The sequence below is a fragment of the Symphodus melops genome (genome assembly GCF_947650265.1).
Source record: "Symphodus melops genome assembly, chromosome: 8".
NCBI lineage: Eukaryota > Metazoa > Chordata > Actinopteri > Labriformes > Labridae > Symphodus > Symphodus melops.
Window position 1 is genome coordinate 28,421,861 of NC_136698.1, and position 26,273 is coordinate 28,448,133.

Consider the following 26,273-nt stretch of genomic DNA (forward strand, 5'->3'; position numbering starts at 1 on the left):
TTTTGGAGCAGGCAAATAACAGAGAGAACAACAAAACAGGAAGCTCTCAAGGTAATGGTAACTGTAGCCATGTATGTATATGAAACAGCATGTGTTTTTGAGCAGCAGTGTACATCAAGCAGTATTCACGCTCTTGTGATTGTATTGGGGAGTGTGTGTGGATATGTAAGCAGATGCTGGGTAATTGGTCGCATGATAAGCTGATATTTTGCACATTGTAACTTGCACATTTTATGAATTGTTTTTATTTATTTATTGTATTGCCTGCTGCAGTTTTATCCCGTATCCAAAACAAATTTCTCTCCAGGGAGACAAATAACTAAACCTTGACGTTGACAGAACTCTGAGCAGAAAGGAAACCCTCAATGGCTCCAGTCGCCTTTATTCAGTCCAGCTTATTGACCTCTGGATCAAACCCTTGACCTTCCGGTTGAGACACGACAACTCCACAAACTGAGTCACAGCCATCGCAGTGTATACACACTTTATCTAGGTGCCTTGTACTCCAAGCTGGATGACTTTTGATAATCTGCATAAATATAACATCACTATAATGTATTACAGACAGACAAAAGAGATTTAAAAAGCTAATGAGATCAAATGTAGGAGGCACTGAATATCGCAGCCTTTCACCAGACGCACTGCTCTGAGTTTGGATGACAAAATGCTTCATTACAACACCAGTCCACATGAGGCTTTAAGAAGTTACTGAGATAACAAAATAAAAGGTAAAACAAGAAACACAAGACTGAATTTATTGTATTTGATAACTACAAAATATAATAAACAAGTGCTGGTGCTGGAACTGAAATTACTGCTCTTCAACGGGGTTATGATCTATGGCCCGAGACAGGGTGTGAGTGTTTAAGTGCGTGTGGAGGCTACTTTTATTTTGAAGGAAGATAAAACAGATCTTGCCGATAAACCGGAAGTCTGACTTGAGAATATGTGACATAGTTCACTTGGCATGCTGCACCCTGCACGGCTGCTGTGATTTTGTTCGGGAATAAACTCGCACTGATAAACTTCCACATGGAGACTATCACAAGTGTCCTGGGGTTTGAGTGGATGGACAGCAGAAGTTTTTTAATATTTCTGATTGTTTTTGTGCTAATTGTCAACTTTTTGAGGAAACGCCCCCCCAAAGACTTTCCTCCCGGACCGCGGCCTCTCCCTTTGATCGGAAACCTCCATAACATCGACCCCAGGAGGATGCACCTGCAGTTCACAGAGGTCAGTCCACGACACTTTCATGGCCACATCCTTATAATATAAAATATATAATGTGTGCTGTATCTGATCATATCCTGCAGCGTGACAAAGAGCAGAGCTGATCAAATCTCAGGACTGTTGCTGCTTCAGTCCCTTTTCTCAACCTTAAATCTCATCAATGGATGTAAATGAAGTGAACAATATCTGTGATTTGTCACTTTACTAAAGTAGTCTTCTGTCCCAGGCCAGAAATAGGCCGAATTGGGGGGCTCTACAGTCTGCATTGATCACCCTTATGTCTGCCATTGTCCAAACGCTTACTCCTCCCTCTCTTTTTCCTGTTTCTGGTTCCTCTTCAATGGAAGGAAAAAATCCTTTTCATTTGTCTTGGTGGATTTTCATTGAAAAACGTTGGTTTTGTCAGCAGTAATGCTTAGCAAGGTAACAAGACTGAGTGCTGTCAGATGGCGCCCCCTTAAGGAGGTTTATACTGTCATTGCACAATTTGGACATTTTGGGCCAGTGCTGTGGTTTCAAGTTTTTCAGCCGCTGTGATACAACAGGTGTTTCCCTGCCAGCCTCAACGTCATCTCTTGTTATTGTATTGTATGAATAAGTCAAGTCACAGGTCCACCTGAACACCTGTCTGCTCTGTGTGCTCAGTTTGCAGAGAAATATGGAAAGATTTTCAGCCTGCGGCTCTTTGGTGGAAGAGTTGTGGTCATCAATGGCTACAAGCTTGTGAGGGAGGCCCTGGTCCAAAAAGGGGAAGACTACGTTGATCGCCCCTTTGTACCTATTTTTGATGCAATGGTTGGAAACAAAGGTAGTGTGTTTTCTGTTGTGTCACTGTACGTTAGAATGATCTCCATCTACTCTCAGCCTAATCCTCTGGTGTCTCTAAAAGGTCTGGTGTTGTCAAACGGCAACGTATGGAAGCAACAGAGGAGATTTGCTCTCCATACACTCAGGAACTTTGGATTGGGCAAGAAGACCCTGGAGCCATCCATCCAGCAGGAGGGCCGATATCTCAACGAGGCTCTCGCAAATCACCAAGGCAAAAAAAAAGAAAACACATTTTCAACATCTGAGCATTCAGAACTCGTAGACTTTGAAGTAACCTTTATTAACCCTAACCCCTCACTCTGAGACCTCTCCATTAATGTATGTCACCAGGATCCTGTGTGTGCATGAGTAAATAGTGTCTATTATTATCATTATTATTATTATTATTATTAAACATGTCATTTCCCCTACCCATGAACTTTGACTCAATGAAAGGTGCACCAACACCTTGCAGCAGTGGACTATAAACCCCAGATCATGTGACCCTGGCTTGCACTCAGTACTCACAGAATCTGATAACAACCTGTTTGTCCTCCATAATCAAAAAGATATGAAATCCATAACTTCTCTTCTCTTCATTTGACCTGACAGGACAGCCATTTGATGCTCAGCAGCTGATAATCAACGCTGTGTCTAACATCATCTGCTGCCTGGTGTTTGGGGATCGCTACGACTACACTGACAAGCAGTACCAGAGGATTCTTCAGCACTTCAATAAGATTGTGAACTTAGAGGGAAGTCTGGGTGTCCAGGTGAGCTTGGTTTGGTTTTTTCAAACACTGTTTTTGAAAAAATAAAAACAGCTTGAAATAATAGTTTTTGATGTGTGACTGCTTCCTAGTTGACCTGTGACCGTCTCGTTGCTCTGTAGATGTACAACATGTTGCCTTGGCTGATGGAGTGGCTACCTGGATCTCACAAGGAGTTTTTTAGTCTGTTGCAAGAAGTCATTGGCTTCATAGAAATCAAGATCAACGAACACAGAGAGAGTCTTGACCCGTCCTCACCAAGAGACTACATCGACTGCTTCCTGCTTGAGATGGAAGAGGTAAAAACGTTGATCTGTGTGTTTTCTGTTTGTTCTCATTATAATGATGACGTAAACATCTCGCAAAAAGCAAAGAAATGATTGGTTTCTTTGTTGTTATAATGCTTCTTGGGGATACATGTTATACTGTTGGAAAGCCTGTTTATGTCCCTTTCACAGTTCATAAGGTACATGAGCAGCAGCAAATCCCCACTCTGATGATTTGGCAAGTTTGTTATGGGCTCAACCCACATACTGAGCTCTGCTGCTTATCCCACAAATGCATGTTCCTTACAAATGTGGCACCATTTAAAAGAGAAATACAAAGGCTTTCCAACAAAGACACTATCTACCAAACACACAGCCTTCCTTCATTTTTCTGCTGTTTACAATTAACAAGCAAATTGATTCATGTCAGTGTTTTGTGTTTTTCATAGAAGGAGGACAAAGATTCTGGTTTTGATACCAAGAACTTGTGTTTTTGCACTCTGGACCTGTTTGGTGGTGGAACTGAAACTACTGCAACGACTCTTCACTGGGGACTGCTGTACATGATCTACTACCCTCAAATACAAGGTGTGTGTGTGTGTGTGTGTGTGTGTGTGGGTGTGGGTGTGGGTGTGTGAGTCATATCTGCCCCACCTCATGCCTGCTTCGTTCTGGTCTTGACATGACTGGATAGTATCCTCATTGTTTCTCAGGTGAAGTCGATTCATTGGTTTAAGGCATGCTGTGGAGTAAAGGGTAAACGACGTTGCCTACGCCTTTACAGATTTTCCATTTATGCTGAAGAGCCAAAGTCTGGGTGCCGAGCAGCTGAAGGCTCGGACACCCATGGTACTGAGGCATGGTGTGGGGATGGTTAGCTTAAGTGGGGGCCAGATGGTGAAGAGCTTTGTATGTAAGGAGGAGGTTTTTGTAGTGGATGCGATATTGTACATGGAGCCAGTGAAGTTTTATGAGTGTGGGGGTGATGTGGTCAGATGAATTGGTGCGAGTGATGATCTGGGCAGCTGAGGTCTGGATGAGTTGCAGTCTGTTGATGAGTTTGGCGGGGAGTCCTGTGAGGAGGGCATTGCAGTAGTCGATGCAGGAAGTGACAAATGAATGAACCAGGATTTCGGTGCTGGACTGGGACAGTGATGGGCGGAGTCTGGAAATGTTACGCAGTTTGAAGAGGGCAGTCCGGGTGATGTTTCTAATGTGAGGTGCAAACGAATGGGTGCTGTCCAGAATGAAGCTGAGGCTCTTGACTTGGGGGGAGAAGGGTACAGGGAAACCGTCGATGATGATGAGTGGGACTGGGGTGTGGTGTAATTTGGTGAGGATGGATTTGGAGCTGAAGAGCAGGCCCCTCAGTTTTGTTGCCATTGAGCTTCAGGAAGTTCCTGCTCATCCAGCTTCGAATGTCGTCCATGCAGATGATGAGGGAGTTGGGAGGGGTGGCGGCAGTGGGTTTGCAGTAGATGTAGACTGGTGTGTCATCGGCGTAACAGTGAAAGTGGATCCCATGATGGCGGAGGATTGTGCCTAGGGGGAGGAGGTAGATGATGAGGAGTAATGGACCCAAGGCTGACCCCTGGGGAACACCCAGTGAAACACCCGAACACCCAGACTTGTGGTCCCTTATTTGCAGGTATTGTTAGCGGTCAGTGAGGTATGATGTAAACCAGCGGAGTCCAGCACCAGTGATCCCAATGCCAGCCAGGCGGTCCAGGAGTAATGTGTGGGAAATAGTGTTGAATGCTGCACTGAGGTCGAGGAGGATGAGTATGGTCAGAAGTCCGGAGTCAGCTGCACAGAGGAGGTCGTTGGTGATTTTGACAAGGGCTGTTTCAGTGCTGTGTTTTGGACGGAAACCGGATTGAAAAGGTTCATTGTGTGGCACCACCCTTTCAAGTGTTTTAGAGATGATGGGGAGGTTGGAGATGGGGAGGTTGGAGTTGGGCCGGTAGAGGTTGAGGTCAGTTAGGTCAGCACCAGGTTTTTCAGGATGGTAGTGATAGCAGCTAGTTTGAGAGTGGGGGGTACAGTGGTGAGGGGAGTAGTTGATTATGTCGGTGATCATCAGAGAAATGGATGGCAGACAGGCTTAAATGAGGGAGATGGGAAGAGGATCAAGCTGGCAGGTGGTGGTTTTGACTTTTCAGATGAATTCAGAGATGGTGTGTTCGGACACTGGGGTGAAGTCAGAGAGGCAGCTGATGAGAGGTTGGCCGGTAGTGAACATCCAAGTTGGATCATTTGAGGAGGTGCAGGATGAGGCCAGTTGTTGGTGAATGGTAGTGATTTCTGAGTTGAAGAAGTCCAGGAAAGCAGTGCACTGATTGGTGGATATGTCTGGTGGGAGGATTTTAGGAGGCTGAATTAGGTGGCTGACCGTTGCAAAGAGGACTCTGTTGCTGCCAGTACCAGTATTGATGAGGTTGGAATAGTATGAAGATTTGGCAGAAGTAAGGGTGCTTTTTTAGTGATGCAGGTGGTCCGAGTACATTTGGCTGTGTACGGTGAGTCCGCTTTTTTTTTGTCCAGTCGCTCCAGTCGATGGCCTGTGGCTTTGAGCTGGTGTAGGGCAGGGGTGAACCAGGTAGCAGTGTGATTAAATGAGACTGAGTGTGTTTTCAGAGGAGCCATGGTCTTAAGGGCAGAGGAGAGACAATTGTTATAGTAAGTCAGCAGGTCAGCAGGGGAAAATGCTAGGGGAGGGCTGGGGTAGGAGCTGATCAGAGTGAAGAGAGAATGTCAAAAAGTACAGCTTTATGGTCAGAAATGGGGAAATCCATGATGTCAAGGTTGGTGGGGGTGATGTCAGTGCAGCAGATTAAGTCCAGTATGTGGACTTTGTTATGAGTTGGGAGCTTTACATGTTGTGTGAGTCCAAGACAGTCCAGGAGTGATGTGAAGTCATTGACAAAGGTATTGGACGGATTGTCGATGTGTATGTTGAAGTCGCCGAGGAGGATAACAGTGGGGGACATGGCACAAACAGATGTTAGTAGTGATGAGAAATCATTGAGGAAAACATTGGAGGGTTTTGGTGGCCTGTAGGTGGTGACAATGATGGTGGGTTTTGGGCCTGTGATTTTTGCAGCTAAACAAGGAGGAATGATGGTGGAAAAAGTGGCCGAGGGATATTTGGCTGCGTTGTGGAGGGAGGAAAAGCGGCACGATGGCCGTTCGAGGTGCGGGTGGTAGTCACCGGCAGACTGGCAGTCAAGTCTGTGTGGTGTTGTTGCGCTGGGGCACCTATCTTACCAGCAGTGAGGGGCCCCCTTGGGCCTGGATAGAAAGGAGCTTCTTCTCATCACGGCCTCCTTCAGCAGTCAGCGGGGGTCAGAGGAGGAAGATTTGGTTATTGGAGCAGGTGAAGGCAGTGGCGTGTGCTTGTCCAAGGGAGGAATATCCTGCATGCTCAGGATGTTAAAGCGGTTGGCAAGTGGTTTAGCCGGGGGAGGGGAAAGGGGCGACGGCAGCTTTGTTTAGCTCTTCTGGCTACGGACCAATGATCCCGTGGCATAGAGCTCACGGGTCTCACAACTTCAGCTACCCCAGCTTCAGCTATCCCATTGCTTGATGGTGTCCCAGGCAGGTGGCTGGATGCTAGCAGGCCAGGCAGGTGGCTGGATGCTAGCAGGCCAGGCAGGTGGCTGGATGCTAGCAGACCAGGCAGGTGGCTGGATGCTAGCAGGCCAGGCAGGTGGCTGGATGCTAGCAGGCCAGGCAGGTGGCTGGATGCTAGGAGGCCAGGAACGTGGCTAGAGGTTCATCCTGCCTGCTGCAGTCTGTTTGCTGGTGATGGAAGGTGCAAGGCCTGGCCTGGTGAGGCTGGCTGCTGCTTACTGCTCACTGCTCGCTGCTCTTGCTCACTGCTGCTCACTCCTCACTGCTCACTGCTGTAAGAGAGATATAAAATAACTAACATCGTCATCTGTGGGGGCCTCAGTCTAAAGGGACCTTGGTTGGGAACAGGCTGGCAAGGTGCCAGATCAGCTTCCAGGTCAGGAGTGCCCCCCCATGCTGACATCTCTCCATTAGAGCATGTCCAGAATAACCCGTTTGTGCATGTGTGCTTCAGCCTATGTGTGCATAACATGTTCAACAACAGTATGAAAAATAGGATTAATGAAGCATATGTTTCTTCTTCTTTTCACTGTATACAGAGAGAGTCCAGGCTGAGATAGACGCTGTGATTGGGTCAGCCAGAGCGCCCTCTGTCAGTGACAGAGATAACATGCCCTACACTAACGCAGTCATTCATGAGATCCAGAGAATGGGTGACATCCTTCCCCTTAATGTAGCCCGCATGGCAAGCAAGGACACCACACTCGACAAGTACACAATCCCAAAGGTAGGTGATGCTGTGCTGCTCCATTTACACCAAACCATTAGGGGTAATTGAACTGTTGAATTTGAAACGATTACATTTCACAAATTGATCAGTAAATCTTTTATCATGACTGTTAATTGATGCTGTTTCCTCAGGGCACCATGGTCATGCCGACCCTGAACTCAGTTCTTCATGATGAGACGATGTGGGAAACTCCACACTCCTTCAACCCTCAACACTTTCTGGATCAAGACGGCCAGCTTAGAAAGAGAGAGGCCTTCCTTCCTTTCTCAGCAGGTTGGTCCGTTGTAACAGCTTAACACTGAAAATAAAGCAACCATGACTTCCTCCTTTGGTTTAAGAGCTATTTTGAAGCCTTTAAACTCAGTTGGTTGTCTTCCAACCAGAAGTTTGGGGGGTTCGATCACCAGCTCCTACAGCAACATGTCCAATTTATCCTCGGGAACTTAACCCCAAATCACCTCTGCAGCTTCAGGACGGCCTGTGTATAAATGTAATGAGTTACTTCTGATGGTCACTTTACACAGCAGCCTCTACCATCAGTGTGTAATGCTATGTCATTTATGTGTCTCATTGGTTTTTTATTACTTTCCCCATTTCCAGCTCCTCCAAGTCCAAACCCAGACAGGACACATAATACAATCAGCCTACTTTACAGCTTATGCTACACCAACCCATGATCCATTTGGGGACAAGGGGCAGCCCAGGCAGAGGCCAACATGCAGTCATGCACAGGGAAAGCTTCTGATTCTGTGCTGAGGATGTGCACTGCTTTAACTTTGGTTATGCAGGGATCCAATGGCTCATAGCAATGGCCAGGTTCCCCATGTTCCAACAGCGCTGGCCATTAGACGGCTGGAAAGACATGATGGTAGGCCTTCTTCAGGTCCTACCATCAACAGACTGAGTTTGAAAACTGCCCTGCTCCTCTGTGAGCACTACAAGGCTCAATAATTGGTCCACTGTCCCACAGCAAGGACGGAATCTGTTTGGTTCCTCGTGTATCCAAAGTTCAACAACTTGTCAGAGTCTCCTTGTCACCCTGGAATGAACAATCACCAGGAAGCTGAGTCGTGTTAGAATCACCCAACTCTGATCCATCTTGGCCTGCCGTGTAACAGGCCCTGTCCCAGACCTCCATGCCACATTGTAGAGGCTTGTCAGCCAAGACCGCCCAAATGTTTCCAGAGCCAGGCTCATAATACATCACTCTTTTTATCAGTCAAACTGCAAAACCACTTACCTGTTTGTTGTCTCCTCAGGGAAGCGCGTGTGTCTCGGGGAGCAGCTGGCCAGGACGGAGGTATTCATCTTCTTTACCTCCCTTCTTCAGAGGTTTTCTTTCTCTGCACCGGACGGAGAGCAGCCCAGTCTGGAGTTTGTTTTGGGAGGCACTCGTTGTCCCAAACCTTACCGCCTGTGTGCTGTGCCGCGATAGACCACCAACTGTCCCAGAGTCACCATCTATGTTTCACACACAAGACGACACTTTGCCAGAACATTCAACTTTTTGTTTATTCATATTTGCTTCAATCCTCATCGTCAAAATAAACCTTATTTGAAATCAGTTTTTTAAGGGCCTGACACACCAAGCAACTAGTGGGATGAAGGCCAACTGGTCCTTCGGCAGTATTCTGTAATCGTTATTCCAAAAAATGGAAACCTGAAAAGGACAAGGTCGGAGAAGAAGTTGTATAAATAAACGTCGGTCCAACTAGGACCGTCTGAAATCTCCTGGGACGGACCTCGGTCTGACCTCTCCTGGGTCTGACCTCGGTCTGACGTCTCCTGGGTCTGACCTCGGTCTGACGTCTCCTGGGTCTGACCTCGGTCTGACCTCTCCTGGGACGGACCTCGGTCTGACCTCTCCTGGGACGGACCTCGGTCTGACCTCTCCTGGGTCTGACCTCGGTCTGACCTCTCCTGGGTCTGACCTCGGTCTGACCTCTCCTGGGTCTGACCTCGGTCTGACCTCTCCTGGGTCTGACCTCGGTCTGACGTCTCCTGGGTCTGACCTCGGTCTGACGTCTCCTGGGTCTGACCTCGGTCTGACCTCTCCTGGGTCTGACCTCGGTCTGACGTCTCCTGGGTCTGACCTCGGTCTGACGTCTCCTGGGTCTGACCTCGGTCTGACGTCTCCTGGGTCTGACCTCGGTCTGACCTCTCCTGGGGTCTCTCCTTGGTGTGTCAGGGCCTTTATCGACCGGCCTTCCTCCTTATCCCACCCTTCTTTCTGCATCTTGTCCCATTTTCAAGCCCAGCACAGTTTAGCAGATGGCTGTTCATCATGATCCGGGTCTGCTGAAGATTTCTGCCTGTTAAAAGGAAGTTTGTTCTTCTATGACGGATTAAGCTGAGCTCTTGTAATATATCCATCAGTAAGGTCCTTTACCTGCTTTTTGTAAACATAACAATGAGCATGGTCTTGTTACCTGCTCTTTTGTTAATGTTAACCGACAAACAGTAAGGTCCTTTACCTGCTTTTGTAAAGTGTCTCCAGATGACGCCTGTTATGAATTGACGCTATATAAATAAAGATTGATTGACTGATTGATTAAACATTTTGATATCAGAGATATATTTGAATCTGAAAATCACTCTGAGCTTGTTTCCTTTTATCCATCCAACTACTGTACACACTGAATTTATGAGCTTGTAATTATAGTTTGATGCACAGTACAGTAGTACACTTCCTTCAGAGTATTTTTTTAATCATGTGGTTTGTCGATGTGCACCTGTAATACCTTGTGTGTGTGTGTGTGTGTGTCCAGCAAGCTGGAGTCAGGTTATTAAAGTTTGTGTGACAGAAATGTTTAATAAAGTCTTTCACATATATCTTGTTTCCAGAACATTCATTATCAAAGTTCATCACTGAATCATGAGCATGAACTTTAGTCATTTAATTCAAATCTCTGTACAAACAGAGTGCACTTTGAGGTCTCTTTTATCTCGAGGATGAGTCCTTCTGTTACGGCGGGTTTTTCCCTACAAAGCCTTTGAAGACAGAAGGCAAAATAAAAGATCAGCGTGAGCGAATGCCTCGGCTGTTTCCTCAAACACGTTCTGCTGAGAAAAGAGACAAAATGAGAAGTGGGTTCTTTCCTTTTTTTAGAGTTTCCTCCTCTTCAGACAAGAGTAAGTGTTTTAGCTTTTATACTCGACTCTCACTAACTCTTTACTGTCGTGAGTCTGCTTCAACTTTTTATCGTGTTTCATCATTACAGCTGCTCATGTTAATATTGAACTGATCAGTCTATTTAGCTGTTACTGCTAATACTACACACAGCTTTAAATGGATCTTATTGTTGCTGTTGTCTCTGTCCCTCTCTTCCTCCTGCGTCTCCCTTTAACCCAGAACAGCTGCTTTGACCTGCTCTTATGTAAAGTGACCTGAGAAAACATTTTCAGTAGAATTGGTGTTATTACAGACCGTAAATATTGAAGGACAAGTCCTGAGTGACGTCCCCCATGTGTTCCTGCAGGGGGCGCTGGAGTCCCCTGTGTGCCCCTGCAGGGGGCGCTGGAGTCCCCCGTGTGTCCCTGCAGGGGGCGCTGGAGTCCCCCATGTGTCCCTGCAGGGGGCGCTGGAGTCCCCCGTGTGTCCCTGCAGGGGGCGCTGGATTCCCCTGTGTGTCCCTGCAGGGGGCGCTGGAGTCCCCCGTGTGTCCCTGCAGGGGGTGCTGGAGTCCCCCGTGTGTCCCTGCAGGGTCCCATGGATGGCGGTCTCCGTGCTGGAAATGCTGTCTCAGGCTAACTTTGAGTCAAGCTAACGACAGGCTGAGAGCTGAGGCGGGTTTTAAGCCTCCTGACAAACCGTTACACGGCGCCCACCTGTCAATCAGCTCAGCTACACGCCTTATTGCGGATAACTCTGATCCTTCATCCAATCAAAACTGCTGAGTCATCAAAACATTCCCCCCCGTACAGTGTGTGTGGATGGAGACATGAGCTAATCACACCTATTTGGTGTTTTGAAGCAGGCTGTAAACATGTTCATGTCTGCTGTAAAAACAGGCTGTTTGAATGGGTGTGTATGTGACTTCCTGTGCTGCTGCAGCCAGCCTCTAGTGGACACTCCAGGAACTGCAGGATGTTACACTTCAGCATTTTTAACCCCTGGAGGTTGATGCCTGGGCAATACGTATAAATGACATATAATGCTCATAATTCAATTTAATTCAAACCTTTATTTATTCTTCAACTTTTTCCAATGCCGTCGAAATTACAAACACATTAAAACAAAAAAACAACAACTCCATTACAAAAACATCTAAGATGAATTAAACTAATTAACTCTGCCGGAGAGGGAAGAACTGGACAACACTCCAGGAGTTTGAGTCATCAAATGAAAATGTGGTTTTTCCTGAGTTCTGTGAAAGCTTGAGGGACTTTAAGAACGAGCCAATCAGAAGAAGGATTGTGTCAACAGATATGTTGATAGACAGACCTTTTCGTTCACTGCATCAGCACGACAAGAGTTACTGTCAAAAGAAGGATTCAGGACGAACAGATGAGGCAGTCAGCATCTTTTTCAAAGTGAAAAAAGTCATGTTTGATCACTTTATGCTCACAGCAGCATGTTTAATGGGAGCACGTGCTCTGCATGCTGACATTTAAAGTCGACTGAGCCTTTGTGGTGGTGAGAAACAGGTAATTGAAGTAGAGCACCAAAGTACTGAAGCTGATGTTCAAAGTTTCTGTTTGTCAAAAATACCACCTAACTAGGTCACTGGCCTCTTTAAGATGATTCATTTGCACAACAAGAGCTCATTTTGGTGAGAAACTTCTCACAGAGCAAGTCACCTGAAGAAGGAAGCCAGAAAGACTCCCTTTGACTGTAATCTGATCAGAAGACTTTTCGCACATTGTGGAGGAAAGCAAGTGGGATGAACTTCTGGTGAGCTTTATCTCTTCTCTTCTCTAAAGAGATCTGTGGAAAAGAACGCAATGAAAAGACCTTCCATTGATTTTTACTCGTCTTTCAAGAAATACTTTGAAGACAATGTGAATCTGAATGAATGGGTTCAACAGCATTTCTGCTTTTTAAAAGCTGCATAAATACACTGTGAAGTTAAAAAAGATCAATATGACGGTGTTTCCTTCTTATCAGCTCCACAGGTTGCAGTCAGGAGATGATCTTAAATCAAAGAAGTGTTTGCTGACATTATGTGTATGTGTCTTTACAGGTGTTGAGACATGCCGAGGTGATCCTAAAGATGAGCTGAGATGAATCTCTTCTCATCCATTTGGAAATGTATGATTGTATTCATTGTATCCATCAAAGGTGAGTGTACAATATCTACTGAGCCGTTTTCCTCCGAGAAAAAGTTGTAGACTTTTTAGTGAAACTATTAGAAGCTCTGTAAACGCTGCAGCTGCAGCGCTGATAAGGGGCAACTAGAAGGTTGGGGGTTGGATTCCCAGCTCCTGCAACCACATCTGATATGTCTTTGTCACAAAACCCCAAGTGACTCATGCTGCTTCTTCTCTGGTGCAGAAAATGAGGATTTGTTTTCACAGTGTGTACAGCCAGGTCAGCTTTTATTCACAAGGTTGGACATTAATGTGGGACGTGTGACGCATCGAGGAGATACAGATGGAGATACTGCAAGTTTGAATAGATGTTCATAATAAGTAGCTTAGTTGTAGTGATTAGTAGCTTTTGTATTGGACTCCACTGCAGAGGTGATCAAGATGTAATGGCGCATTGCTGTACTGTACATGTAACATTATATTTAAAGGTCACATGACCTCCTCCTCTTCAGGTGAAATCAGTGTCCTCGCTCCTCTTCATCATGTGTGTGAAGTGTGTTGTTGTAAATCCACTCTGATCCTGTATTTGATCATGTCTATAAACCCCTCTATTTCAGCCCTGCTCAGAACAGGCTGTTTCTGTGTCTGTAGCTTTAAATATGTAAATGAGCTGTGTCTGACCACGCCCCCTCTCTGGAAGGGCTCGGGTGTACTCGTTGCTTTCTGGCTCCATGTCCTATTGTTTACGGTGAGAAGGCAGACTCAGAGGGCAGAACAAACACCTAGCTGTGGGAGTGTCACCCACCTGGGGGAGGGGCTACTGCCCTTTGTGATGTCATGAAGGGAACATCTCCAAACGGCCTGTTTGAGCACACATTTTGTGAAAAGTGGAGCAGGCAGAAGACGGAGAGGATGGACTTTTCTCATCATCGGGGGGTTTGGAGACAGACATGTTAGAGGGACATGGAGGAGAGGAGTTTATAGACGATGAGACCTTTAAATCCTTTATGAACACACATAACTTATTCTTGGATAGTACTGCAATGAAACTCTGCCTGTCCATCTTTTCTGAACAGATTGTCCTCTGCAAGCTGCTGGTTGGGTGGCCTTCAATGCACTTGGCAACCTGACAGTAGAACCAGCCTCTCCCTTCCTCCTGGGTTCAAACCTGACTGTGTACTGTCACATCACAAAGTGCAAAGAAAGGTTGGAATATATGCAAAGACACATATGTGAAACCAAAGGATGTATCATTGTCTGCTCATAGTTTCCTTACTCTGGCTAAGACGTTCTTCTGTATTTTAGGAGCAAAATATTCCTGCAACACAACGGAAAGACTCTGGATCCTTCACACAGAGTGAACTGCAACTCTGCAATTTTCAATCTGTTTAATGTCCGAGTGCCAAAGTCTTCAGTCACGTGCAGACTGTGGACTGAAGTTAAGTTGGAGATTGTCAATGGACTGGACCTACATGGAGGCTGTGAGTACAGCTGAGACTGAAAGAAGTCAAAAGAAAAGAAGATATTTAAAAGAGAATCTTACAAGAAAAAAAAAGTACAAAAAACAAATGAACAAAAATAATTGAAGCGGCAGGAAAACAGTGACTTAAAGCAGCAATATGACATTCTAACATCTAGTGTTTGATATATTAACTCATCCATTAAGTATTCAGAAGACTAGAAAAGACATAAACAAGCTCAAGTCCGGTTAGCATTTAATTTGACTCATGGTTTCTGTCTTTTCTGCTTTCCAAAGACCCTCCAGATAAACCTTCAGTGATCCTTTGTGAAACCACCAGGAGATCAGATTCTATAGACTGCTCATGGTCAAGAGGACGGGAGACGCACCTTAAAACTGTTTACAACTTTTCAATCCACAGGTACAGTGTGTGTCATCTCTGCCCACATTAAACTGCTCGCTTGCTTTTTTAAAAAGCTAAAACGTCTCTTTCTTTGTCTCCTCCAGAGAAAACGGGACCCAGGTTGTGTTGAATCAGCTCAAAGCTGCTGCAGTGATCACCGTCCCCAGAGCAAAGGTCCATGGAAACTCTACATACCAGTTAATAATCACTGCTGGCAATCAGCTTGGAGTCTCAAAGTCTGACCCATTCATCCTCTGTGTGAAGGATATAGGTAAGCTCTCACCTCTGTTCAGAGGGGCGTGGCTGCAGCTCGCAGCCCTCTCACCTGCAGCCCTCTCACCTCATGCCCTCTCACCTGCAGCTCTCTCACCTGCAGCCCTCTCACCTGCAGCTCTCTCACCTGCAGCCCTCTCACCTGCAGCCCTCTCACCTGCAGCCCTCTCACCTCATGCCCTCTCACCTCATGCCCTCTCACCTGCAGCCTTCTCACCTCATGCCCTCTCACCTCATGCCCTCTCACCTCATGCCCTCTCACCTGCAGCCTTCTCACCTGCAGCTCTCTCACCTGCAGCCCTCTCACCTGCAGCTCTCTCACCTGCAGCCCTCTCACCTGCAGCCCTCTCACCTGCAGCCCTCTCACCTGCAGCTCTCTCGCCTGCAGCCCTCTCTTTTTCTTTTTTTCTTGAACAGTATATTAATGAAGCTGTAGTTAGCTCTCTGCGATGCATCCACAACATTCTGAAGTATGAAACTTAAAAAGGTTTCAGAAACATAGTGGAGATCAAAAGTCTAAAGAACACTTTCTGGCTCGTCATTCGGTAAATTTCAATCAAATATAATAATTTCATCTCAAAAAGTCTCCTCTATCGTGCAGGGACTCATTTTGGAGTTGTTTACAAGCTGTTTATCGGTTTCTATGTGAAATCCTATTATCACTCAATCTGAAAAACATCAACACAAGCTTTTATTATGAAAATCAGAAGCTTAGGGAGCCATCAAGGACGGGGCTTTGAGAGGGCTCCAGGCTGCAGACACACACCCTGGTTACAGGATTATATAATGAAGTGTTTTCTTTGAGTCATCAGTCGGAAGAATGAGACTGTGTTATCGTCAACAACATGTTGCTTAGTGACTGAAAACACAGCAGAGTGATCACAGCCGTTTTATTTTTTCTTAACTTCATTCTGAGAACTTTACCCTGTTTCCTGACCCTGATTTGTGTCTCTAGACTTTGGACAAACATCCGTCCACTGTCCTCTACATGGAGACATAAAAAGCCCACTAATCAATACTGAGAAAAGTCCATCCTCTCCGTCTTCTGCCTGCTCCACTTTTCACAAAATGTGTGCTCAAACAGGCCGTTTGGAGATGTTCCCTTCATGACATCACAAAGGGCAGTAGCCCCTCCCCCAGGTGGGTGACCCTCCCACAGCTAGGTGTTTGTTCTGCCCTCTGAGTCTGCCTTCTCACCGTAAACAATAGGACATGGAGCCAGAAAGCAGCGAGTACACCCGAGCCCTTCCAGAGAGGGGGCGTGGTCAGACACAGCTCATTTACATATTTAAAGCTACACACACAGAAACAGCCTGTTCTGAGCAGGGCTGAAATAGAGGAGTTTATAGACATGATCAAATACAGGATCAGAGTGGATTTACAACAACACACTTCACACACATGATGAAGAAGAGCGAGGACACTGATTGAAGAGGAGGAGGAGGTCATGTGACCTTTAACGTTTATTGTCATTACAACACCTGCAGTTTTAGGTCTTTAAAAAGCCTGTAGCCTCTGTGTGGTATAACTACAGTTTACTGTATCTTGTGTGTTTAGTCCTTGTTTGTTGTTTTTTGTATTGCAGTGATACCAGAGCCCCCTCAAGTGATGCTGACAGAGTTTTTGAAGGACTCCAGTGCAGCCGTGTTGAGGTGGAGAACAGCAGAATCCCCAGAGCTTCTCAGATCCTGCGTCAGGTTTCGCTCACATAATAACTCCTGGGTAAAGTTCTGGCATCATAGTTTTGTGGATATCAGTATTAATCAATCAATCAATCTTTATGTGTAGAACAAGTGTTGTCTCAAGACACTTTACAAAAAGCAGCTCAAAGAGCTTATTGTACGTATTGATATGTTACAAAGACCTGCTTTGATCCATCATGAGCACTTTAACAGCAACATCAGGAGGTGCACAGCTAACTTCTCTGTCTTTGTGTGTTTCCTTTCAGGAAGCTGCCGAGGGATCAGAGCCCAGTGAGGGTCTGATGGAAGTGGAAGGTCTCAAGCCTCTGACTGATTACGAGTTCCAAGTGAGAACATGTATCGTAACATCAGGACTGAAGCATTCAAACACGCCCTGCTTCACGCCAGCGCCAGCCTCCAGTGAAAGGTTGCACTGCAGTAAATGGAGCTCATCTGTGAGGGGGAGGAGCCCTGGAAAAGGCAGGCTGACAGTTCTTACTCATCAGTACACCAAGGCTTTGAGATGATCTTAAAATGATTCTGACAGCACCCACAAACTTATCTGTAGGTCCCACGAAGCGGCTGCAGGTGTGGAGGACGCGAGGACGGCAGGGGCTGCAGACGGTGACGGTTTTGTGGAAGGTAAAGCTGTTCTTTAAATCTGACTGTCTCGTAAATTAAACATGTTTCATTACTGTATGTGCAGGAGGTAACCATGCTCAGGCCTGACTGCAGTACACATGTTCAACACTAGGTGTCAGCGTTACATACTGAGCTCTTAAGGTAGCTGTGGGGTTGTATCAGGACAGAGCAGGTCTGTCTTGTGTAACTGTGTGAAGGAAAGCAGAGCATGACATAATACATCTTTAAAACACACATGTTGAAAAGTAAACCTGAAGTGTCAGACGGTTTTCTCCCCCAGCATCCAAATCCAGAGGACTACAGTGGAGAAGTGCAACGATTTGAGATCTTTCTGGGAAAAGAGCAGAGTCGAAACGTGATGTGTGCAACTGCTCTGAGCGAGTGTTCAGTCCCGTCTTCAGCAGAGCTCCTCAGTGTCAGTGCAGTCACCTTGTATGGGACGTCTCCGCCTGCAGAAGTGCCTCTCAGACAGTCAGGTACACAAACATCAGACAACATGGAGTCCAACCTGTCACATGTACCAAATCAGGTGTGATGCCTTCATGTCCGTTTCCTTTCAGCTCATGTTGGACCTGTCCTCAGAGACGTTGCTCCTGCCTCTAATGGCAGCACTGTGTGTGTCTTGTGGTCGTGGCCTGAGAACAAACGGCGCTCATCATGTGGAGGTGACCTGCTGCACTATGTGTTAGAGTGGACGAGTGTTCCTGAGGCCGAGCTGCACTGGATACAGGTGCACAGAAATGAGAGCAGGACAGCAGTGACAGGTAAAGAGCTGAAACACACCACGACACAACACAGGTAACACACAGTGTGTCAAAGCTGGGGCAGTGGTTAGCTCTGAGCGAGGAGGTTGCTGGTTTGAATCCCCGTCTGTTGTGTTCTCCCCGTGCATGCCGTGGCTTCTTCCTCCCACAGTCCAATCACACGCTGCTTACCTGCTGACTCTGACGGTGTGAATGTGAGTCTGTCTGTATGAGCTCTGTGATTGGCTGGTGAACAGCCCAGGGTGTGGCCCCGCCTCTTGCTTAATAACAGTATAGATGATGGATGGATGTTTCTGCTACATGTCACAAGACTTTTAAATAAGATATAATCAAACACTGCCCTCTTGTGTGCAGTTTGTGTATTACTGTAATGTGTCAGACTGATCCTGGTACATGCTGAGCTTGATTACATAAAGAAAGTGAATTTATTGTGGTGTAAAACAGAGGAGCTGTTTCGAGTGTCTTAGTTCCTGTTGTGTTGCAGGTCTGGCTGCAGGTGTGAGGTACAACATGTCTGTGTTTGCTGTGACCAGCAGGGGTGTCAGCGCTCCATCGTCTCGTCTGGTCTACTCCACAGAACAGAGTAAGATTCAGAGATTCTTCATGGGGGGGGGGGGGGTTCACTGCATTCACTGTTTGTTTTTTATACGTTGATTCGTGGCCTCTTCTCTGTCCTGTTTGTGTTTCAGAGCCACAGTCCGGTCCCAGAGTGTCAGTACTGGTCCATGAGGCCGGACAGATCCAGATCGAGTGGGACGAGCTGCCTGTAGACCAGCAGAGAGGATTCATAGTAAACTACACCATCTACCTCCAAACACTGGACTCCAGCAACACCGAGCTCCGAGGTGAGCGCTGCACAGAGTCCGCTTGTGTTCACCTGATGGACAGATGGACGAAGGACACGAGCGGCTGCCTTTGAATATGTGAATAAAATAATCTGGAAGATTCTTGAAGATACAGTGAATATAAGAAATCTTAGATGCAGCATATTTTAAACCAAACATCTCTAATATAGAAATAAACACATCTGCTCGGCTTCATGGACGATGTGTCTGAAATACGTTTCTTCTGTATTTTACAAAAACCTCTCTTTAGTTTGAGCTGAAGGTTTGGAGTCCTTCAACTCACTGTGCATGTGTGTGTGTGTGTGTGTGTGTGTTTAGGCTTCGTAGCACACCTATGCTATCCACACGTGTAGGAAATTATGTATGCTACAGTAGTCGGTGTATCGCTGCAGACGCCATCGTTGCATAATGGAAAGTTTTGAAGCAGCGTTCCCCTGAGACTCGCCTCCCACAAACCTGCAGTGAATCAGCAGGGTTTTTCACCTCTCACTTCCAGGAAGGTGCTGACGTTCTCAGGTGAAGCTGGAGGCTGCATGTTGTCTGTTTTTTTGATTCATTTGTGATGGATGCAAACACATCAGACGTCATTAGTGGACTCAGATTCATTAGAAACATGTTCGAGGTTTGTCTCTTTCAGCCTGACCGAGAGCTCAGTATTCTAATCCGGTCCTGTCTGATGATGGATTTGGCGACGTGCAGAGGAAACGTCTTCATACCTTGCAGACACAGAAACGGTTTAGTCGAACAGATATTTGTTATGTTTCAAACTCTGGTACACTCATAGTTTTCTCAGTTTATTCAGTGAATCATAGTGTTTTCTAGAACTCACTCAAACCACAAACAGGAAGTCATGTGGCTTTGTGCACACATGCAACTGTGAGGCTGTCACTAACCTGCTTCATACACTATTTCTGGAGCTCAAGTGTTGAGGCAACAGAAAACAGATTCTCAGAATCAGCTTATAACGTCCTGCAAGTCCTTCAACGCCTCCCTGTGGTGACAGAAACCTTAAAAACAGCCTTTAGATACTTCTTTATCAAACATAAAGACTGGATACTGGCCTGGTGGACATTTAATTGTTAATGTTAAAGGACCAATCAGAGAGCTGCTCTCTTCCTGTGTGATCATGAAGGAAACCTGCTGTGTTGAAGCTTCTCTGACAACAACGCAGCAGCCAGTATGTCCTCCTTCTAACTTTAGATTCTGCTCCTGAATGCTCTGGATCTGATTGGACCAGAGAAGGTAGGCGGGGCTTTGAAGGCCGTTTTGGACGCCCCTGGGTTTGCCAGATATGAGAGCAGTTATCAGGTGAACAGGTGTTGCAGCGATGGAAGCGGGCAGTGGAACTGCTTCAGATAGAAGTGATTGTACCCGAGCTAAAAAGCCTCTGCATGTTTCTAATAAGCTCCAGCAGCAGAAAGCTGCTCAAACTAGGATCAATGTTGGAGATGAAACATGGAGAGAGGTTAGAACGCAGAAAGCTTTACAGACCCATGCAGAGCTGGCTAAACACTGAAGCTACAGTGTCCACCACATGCAGAGCTGGCTAAACACTGAAGCTACAGTGTCCACCACATGCAGAGCTGGCTAAACACTGAAGCTACAGTGTCCACCACATGCAGAGCTGGCTAAACACTGAAGCTACAGTGTCCACCACATGCAGAGCTGGCTAAACACTGAAGCTACAGTGTCCACCACATGCAGAGCTGGCTAAACACTGAAGCTACAGTGTCCACCACATGCAGAGCTGGCTAAACACTGAAGCTACAGTGTCCACCACATGCAGAGCTGGCTAAACACTGAAGCTACAGTGTCCACCACATGTAGAGCTGGCCAAACACTGAAGCTACAGTGTCCACCACATGCAGAGCTGGCTAAACGCTGAAGCTACAGTGTCCACCATATGCAGAGCTGGCTAAACACTGAAGCTACAGTGTCTCTACATGCAGAGCTGACTAAACACTGAAGCTACAGTGTCCACCACATGCAGAGCTGGCTAAACACTGAAGCTACAGTGTGCACCACATGCAGAGCTGGCTAAACACTGAAGCTACAGTGTCCACCACATGCAGAGCTGGCCAAACACTGAAGCTACAGTGTCCACCACATGCAGAGCTGGCTAAACACTGAAGCTACAGTGTCCACCATATGCAGAGCTGGCTAAACACTGAAGCTACAGTGTCTCTACATGCAGAGCTGGCTAAACACTGAAGCTACAGTGTCCACCACATGCAGAGCTGGATAAACACTGAAGCTACAGTGTCCACCACATGCAGAGCTGGATAAACACTGAAGCTACAGTGTCCACCACATGCTGACCTGTGTGAGAGGAGGAGACAGCTCTCTGTGATGATTAGAGTTTAGACTGCAGTACTCATTTTAAATGTTACGTGACACAAATGCTCCTTTAGCATGCTTAACGTTTATATTTGACCTTTTAGGGCTTTGATGAGTCTCAGTGGGAAAAGATCAGCAGTTGTATTTCAGCTCGTGACACATGTCAAAGTGTCCTTGAGCAAGGCAGTGAACCGCTAATTCCCCCCTGAGCAGCCTAGCCAGATGTGTATGAGTGATTATGAATGGGATAGTTCATAATGATGAGCACAACAAATCACGCTCTGCCTTCAGTGAGTGTGTGAGCGTGACACGAGGCGGGCAGATGAGTCGAGGTCGCAGGGTCGACGCTCACATGTAAAATGTCCATTTCTCTTTTCAAGGTCGAGGACCCCTCGTGCCACCGCAAAATCCAAATCTATTATTGACCAATCAGAAATCATCTATTCTGTTTGTTTTCGGCAGGCTGCTGGTAGTAGAACACAAGTGTTAATGTAGAATCTTTTTTATACTTTGTGCTTTAACCTGTAAAACAATACATTAAGGTGTCCAAGCAAAAACTTGTGCACGAGCAGTGAAGCCAAACTTTGTATTTTTAGACAGCGAACACGAAACACTCATCAATGTTTTTGAGTCCCTGAAGAATCCAGATCATTATATTTTGGCTAATTGTGTAACTTTACATATTGTACTACTGACGAGTAAAAATCATTAGTGTGTGTGTGTGTGTGTGTGTGTGTGTGCGTGTGTGTGTGTGTGTGTGCTATCATGCCATCCCTGCATGAGTCAGTGCTGGACACAGCCCTAAATCCAGGTTTACTAAAAGAAGAGAGTTCATCATGTTCAAGGACTCTCACCTGAAACCTCCAGACACACAATTCACCAAATAATGAAATAAGAGACACGGACAGGGAGGATCTTTGTTTCCTTCTGCAGAAGGGGAAAAGAGATCTCGACCTCTCTGTTCCCCTTTTCTTCCCCTTTGCTTTAGCTCTTTATTCAGAATAAATGGGCGTTTACATTAGCGTTAGTAGGCGTGATCACAAACCGTTAGTTAATACAGTCGTATAGAAAAGTCTGCTACTGAGTGATTGACAAGTAGATAATGTGTGTTGTGTAAAAGTAAATCTACGAAACTGGCAACTTCCCCGAGTGGAAGCTTCCGCTACTGTTACAGTAAGATATTATAAAAAGCATCCTGGAAATCTCCCTAAATATAACGTGTCAGCAAAAAGCATTGAACACGTGATCATATGATTCTCGATTTTCTAACACATCATAACCAAAATGTAAAGTGAATCTTTCCTCTGCATGTCTGCAGTGACGGTGTCGGGCTCCCAGCTCAGACAGGAGTGGCTGGACTGTCCTCATGGCGCCCTGGCTCTGCAGATGACGGCGTCCACTTCAGCAGGAGAGGGACCGCGAGGGAGCCGGACGTCCTCTCAGCCTGCGAGCGCCGCAGGTCAGCCTCCAGCTCAAACTAAAACATCCCATTGTTTCATGTGTGACGTATATATATATATTTATATATTTCATCATTGTGCACCGTTCCCTTCTTGCCTCCTGTAGTCGGCCTGGTGATTGTGATGGTTTTCATCATCACCCTCTTTATAGGGATCCTAGCTAACCTGCTGTGCTGGAGCTGTGTGAGAGAAAGGTATGACTCCACTTCATCCTGTAACGTCCTTTCAGTGTGTTACGGTTTTGTTTTCACTCAGTGGATGCCACTGTGGTTCATTTCATGAAAAACCACACCTCGACATGAGCGCACGAACAGCTCTTAACGAGAACAGAAACCAGGACCTGACGGAAGGACTTCATGTGGTCGAAGCACCTGATGTGTTGGGGGAGTGAAGGATGGTTTTAGCTGTGGAGACACTGAATGTGTATTTCTGGCATTATGGTCAAAACAGAAGAGCAGAAGACTTTTTTAGGTTGCTGCAATATGAGAAGCTGTTAATGTAAACCTGCAGTTCAACAGGAAACTGTGTCTCTGCCCCAGGGTCAAACAGCAGTGTGTTTCCTGGGGACCTGACTGTGTTGGCGAAAAGTTACCGAAACCAGGAAACAGTTTTGCCATCAGACTTCTGAAGGTAATCGAAGTGAGCTGGCATTCACACTTCTTGCTTTTTGACAGGAACTTCTGCAACCGCAGTGAAAGTAACACACTGGACTGACAAACGCAAGCAGACACATACACAGCTTTACCGAGAAGCCTGAGTCTGGCTCCTTCATGATCTCACTTCCTTTATCAATAATCATGTGTGTTAGCGTTAGCTCCAATCACATTTTACTTCTGGTGCTGGCTATATCAGTCAACGCCAATATGAGCACCACATACGTGTGTGTGTCTGCATTGCTCTTCAAATACAAGCTAGCAGTCCGGTTTATATGCTGCCATGTCCTCCACCTGTTCGTGTACTGGTAACGCTGGTTTCTACCTTCAACAGGGTGACGAAAACAGGTGATATCGTGAAGGTTGTAAACTCTGAAGATTCAGTCCAGTCAGCTTGCACATGCGTCTTCTTAATTCAGTTTAGTTTAATGATCCCGCCCACAACATGACCCCCCCCCCCTGTAGTTTCTTCAGGCTGTAGAAGAAGAAGTGATGTTTGATGCTTTCACTCTGACAACATGTAAATACCAGAACTTTGCTGAATATGAATCCTAAATGTTTGTTTTGGTTTCCAGGACGACAGAAGTGAGTTGTCCTTCTCGTCCACCTGCAGCGACCCTCCCATATCTCCTGTCCGTCTGCTCTCTCAGGAGCAAAGGGACGACGTGTACCCCGTCGTCCACATTGAGCTGTCCCAGGTGAGACCAGGACCACAAACACCTTTACTGGTGTTGGATCCTGAGGCGATGCTTCAGGACTGTCAGCTGGAACACGTCGGTTACAAACCTCAGATTTCTACGCTGACTTCACAAGAACAAGGATCGAGGGAATCAGAGGAAGAGCTGAAAGATGCATCATGTAGTGGACATGAGGACAGAAACTCGGGCGTACCTGGAGGACTACTTGGAAGCTTTATGTCCAGTGTGGAGGGGGACTTCTGTCTTCCACCTCTGGGGCTTACTCTCCTCTCTGTAAGTGAGCCCCCGTGGCCTCAAACACAGAACACAACACGTGTCATGGATGGAAGCTTCTTACTGGAGAGACGGGGTACTGAACATGATGTGGAAGTGGATTCTCCCAGTCTGGACTTACAGCAGGGTGAAATAAAGATGAGTGACCCATCAGACACTTGTTTCTCTCAGTGTAGAGCTGAGACTTCACAGACTGCTGGTTATTTCCCTCAGGTCGCTGCTTTCAGCATGTCGACACTGTCTGACACTCAGAGGTAGCAGGCCAACAGAGAGGAGACTCTGCACTATGCAACTTCTTTTAAAAATGCATTATTAAAGCACTATCTATCTCAAGTGATCACCTTACAGATCTCCTCCTCTTCTTCAGGTGAAATCAGTGTCCTCGCTCCTCTTCATCATGTGTGTGAAGTGTGTTGTTGTAAATCCACTCTGATCCTGTATTTGATCATGTCTATAAACCCCTCTATTGCAGCCCTGCTCAGAACAGGCTGTTTCTGTGTCTGTAGCTTTAAATATGTAAATGAGCTGTGTCTGACCACGCCCCCTCTCTGGAAGGGCTCGGGTGTACTCGCTGCTTTCTGGCTCCATGTCCTATTGTTTACGGTGAGAAGGCAGACTCAGAGGGCAGAACAAACACCTAGCTGTGGGAGTGTCACCCACCTGGGGGAGGGGCTACTGCCCTTTGTGATGTCATGAAGGGAACATCTCCAAATGGCCTGTTTGAGCAGGCAGAAGACGGAGAGGATGGACTTTTCATTGGGGGGTTTGTAGACAGACTAGATACACATGTTAGAGGAACATGGAGGAGAGGATTCTGGGTAATATGTGACCTTTAAAGCGCTTTAAAACCCTCAGGGGATTTCTCCAGTGGAACCTTGTCTGGAGTTGAGATGATAAAATGAGTTTTAATCTGTTTACTTGTTCATTATATATATATACGTATATATATATATATATATATATGTGTGTGTGTGTGTGTGTGTGTGTGTGTGTGCAACACATCATCCATACATATAAATATGGGGTGTAGCTACAAAACATTAGAGATGAGTTTAAGTCTGTTGAACTACACAGGATCTGTTGGCTCTCTTAACAGATGTGATCAGGTGTCCAGTATCAGGATTTTACTGCTATCATCAAAACAAAACAAAAACTGGTGGAGCAAAATAAAACTTTAACCTCATCAAGGCTGAAATGTGAATGTTATCAAAACCTTAGTGAACCAACAGCACATGTCATAATACAAAGACCTTGATTAAAAACAGTTTACAGACAATAAGTGAAGAAACATATCATTTTAAATGAACGGATCAGTTAACAGATAAAGTGCAGAGTCGTTCAGACACACAGACATGTCCGACTGTCTCGTGCTTTTTGTCCTTTAAGATCGAGCCAAAGGCTTCAGGTGAAATGAGGTCGGCCATTTTCATTTTCCGTGGAGAAAGTTCCAGGTGGAGGCAGCAGCACAACTGAACGCTCTTTTCCCGAGCTCAGTGCGGACACGAGGAACATCACAGGAACACAAGGCACCAATCCAAGAAGACTCAGTGTGAATACCTGCGCACCTTTAAGGATGGCCAATCAGATCTCATGTACAGGTCACAGTGAGGAATACGGCGTCTGCAGCCTGTCACAAATCTCAACGCGCAGTGATACACGGTATCCAATGACATTTTGCAGAGGCGGCCATGTACAGCACATCGCCATAATCCAACAAAGGAAGAAAGAAACAAGACGTTTCCTCATCCTGACTGAAAAGCAAGCCGTCATTGAGTGAGAGGCACCCTGGATTGGTCCCAAGCCAATCACAGAGCTGACATACAGAGACAGACAACCAGCCAATCACAGAGCTGACATACAGAGACAGACAACCAGCCAATCACAGAGCTGACATACAGAGACAGACAACCAGCCAATCACAGAGCTGACATACAGAAACAGACAACCAGCCAATCACAGAGCTGACATACAGAGACAGACAACCAGCCAATCACAGAGCTGACATACAGAGACAGACAACCAGCCAATCACAGAGCTGACATACAGAGACAGACAACCAGCCAATCACAGAGCTGACATACAGAAACAGACAACCAGC

General features: G+C 46.2%; 2 protein-coding genes across 2 annotated transcripts; both read left to right on the forward strand.

Moving 5' to 3' along the window:
• The first annotated feature begins 937 nt into the window (after positions 1 to 937).
• Positions 938 to 8,982, forward strand: LOC306827997 (cytochrome P450 2J4-like). The gene is made up of 9 exons (XM_079350155.1): positions 938 to 1,233; positions 1,876 to 2,038; positions 2,120 to 2,269; positions 2,650 to 2,810; positions 2,930 to 3,106; positions 3,523 to 3,661; positions 7,246 to 7,433; positions 7,568 to 7,709; positions 8,696 to 8,982. The coding sequence occupies exons 1-9, from the start codon at positions 1,033 to 1,035 to the stop codon at positions 8,869 to 8,871; spliced, it is 1,497 nt and encodes a 498-aa protein (XP_079206281.1). The 5' UTR covers positions 938 to 1,032; the 3' UTR covers positions 8,872 to 8,982.
• A 3,676-nt stretch (positions 8,983 to 12,658) lies between these two features.
• il23r (interleukin 23 receptor) lies at positions 12,659 to 24,924 on the forward strand. Its single transcript, XM_079351139.1, has 16 exons — positions 12,659 to 12,717; positions 13,763 to 13,892; positions 13,992 to 14,167; positions 14,443 to 14,566; positions 14,653 to 14,819; positions 16,407 to 16,543; positions 16,770 to 16,941; positions 17,051 to 17,145; positions 17,426 to 17,674; positions 18,289 to 18,298; positions 18,394 to 18,492; positions 18,599 to 18,754; positions 22,410 to 22,550; positions 22,658 to 22,745; positions 23,091 to 23,181; positions 23,780 to 24,924. The coding sequence occupies exons 1-16, from the start codon at positions 12,660 to 12,662 to the stop codon at positions 24,431 to 24,433; spliced, it is 2,547 nt and encodes an 848-aa protein (XP_079207265.1). The 5' UTR covers position 12,659; the 3' UTR covers positions 24,434 to 24,924.
• The last annotated feature ends 1,349 nt before the right edge of the window (positions 24,925 to 26,273 follow it).

What these genes read in the sequence shown, in the direction of transcription:
- LOC306827997 (XM_079350155.1), top strand. Translation starts at nt 1,033, where the DNA reads ATGGAGACTATCACAAGTGTCCTGGGGTTTGAGTGGATGGACAGCAGA. An exon ending in GGCTCTCGCAAATCACCAAG is followed by an intron (nt 2,270 to 2,649) that starts GCAAAAAAAAAG and finishes TTGACCTGACAG; the next exon opens with GACAGCCATTTGATGCTCAG. An exon ending in ACAAGTACACAATCCCAAAG is followed by an intron (nt 7,434 to 7,567) that starts GTAGGTGATGCT and finishes CTGTTTCCTCAG; the next exon opens with GGCACCATGGTCATGCCGAC.
- il23r (XM_079351139.1), top strand. Translation starts at nt 12,660, where the DNA reads ATGAATCTCTTCTCATCCATTTGGAAATGTATGATTGTATTCATTGTA. An exon ending in ACTGGACCTACATGGAGGCT is followed by an intron (nt 14,168 to 14,442) that starts GTGAGTACAGCT and finishes TGCTTTCCAAAG; the next exon opens with ACCCTCCAGATAAACCTTCA. An exon ending in TGGAGCTGTGTGAGAGAAAG is followed by an intron (nt 22,746 to 23,090) that starts GTATGACTCCAC and finishes TCTCTGCCCCAG; the next exon opens with GGTCAAACAGCAGTGTGTTT.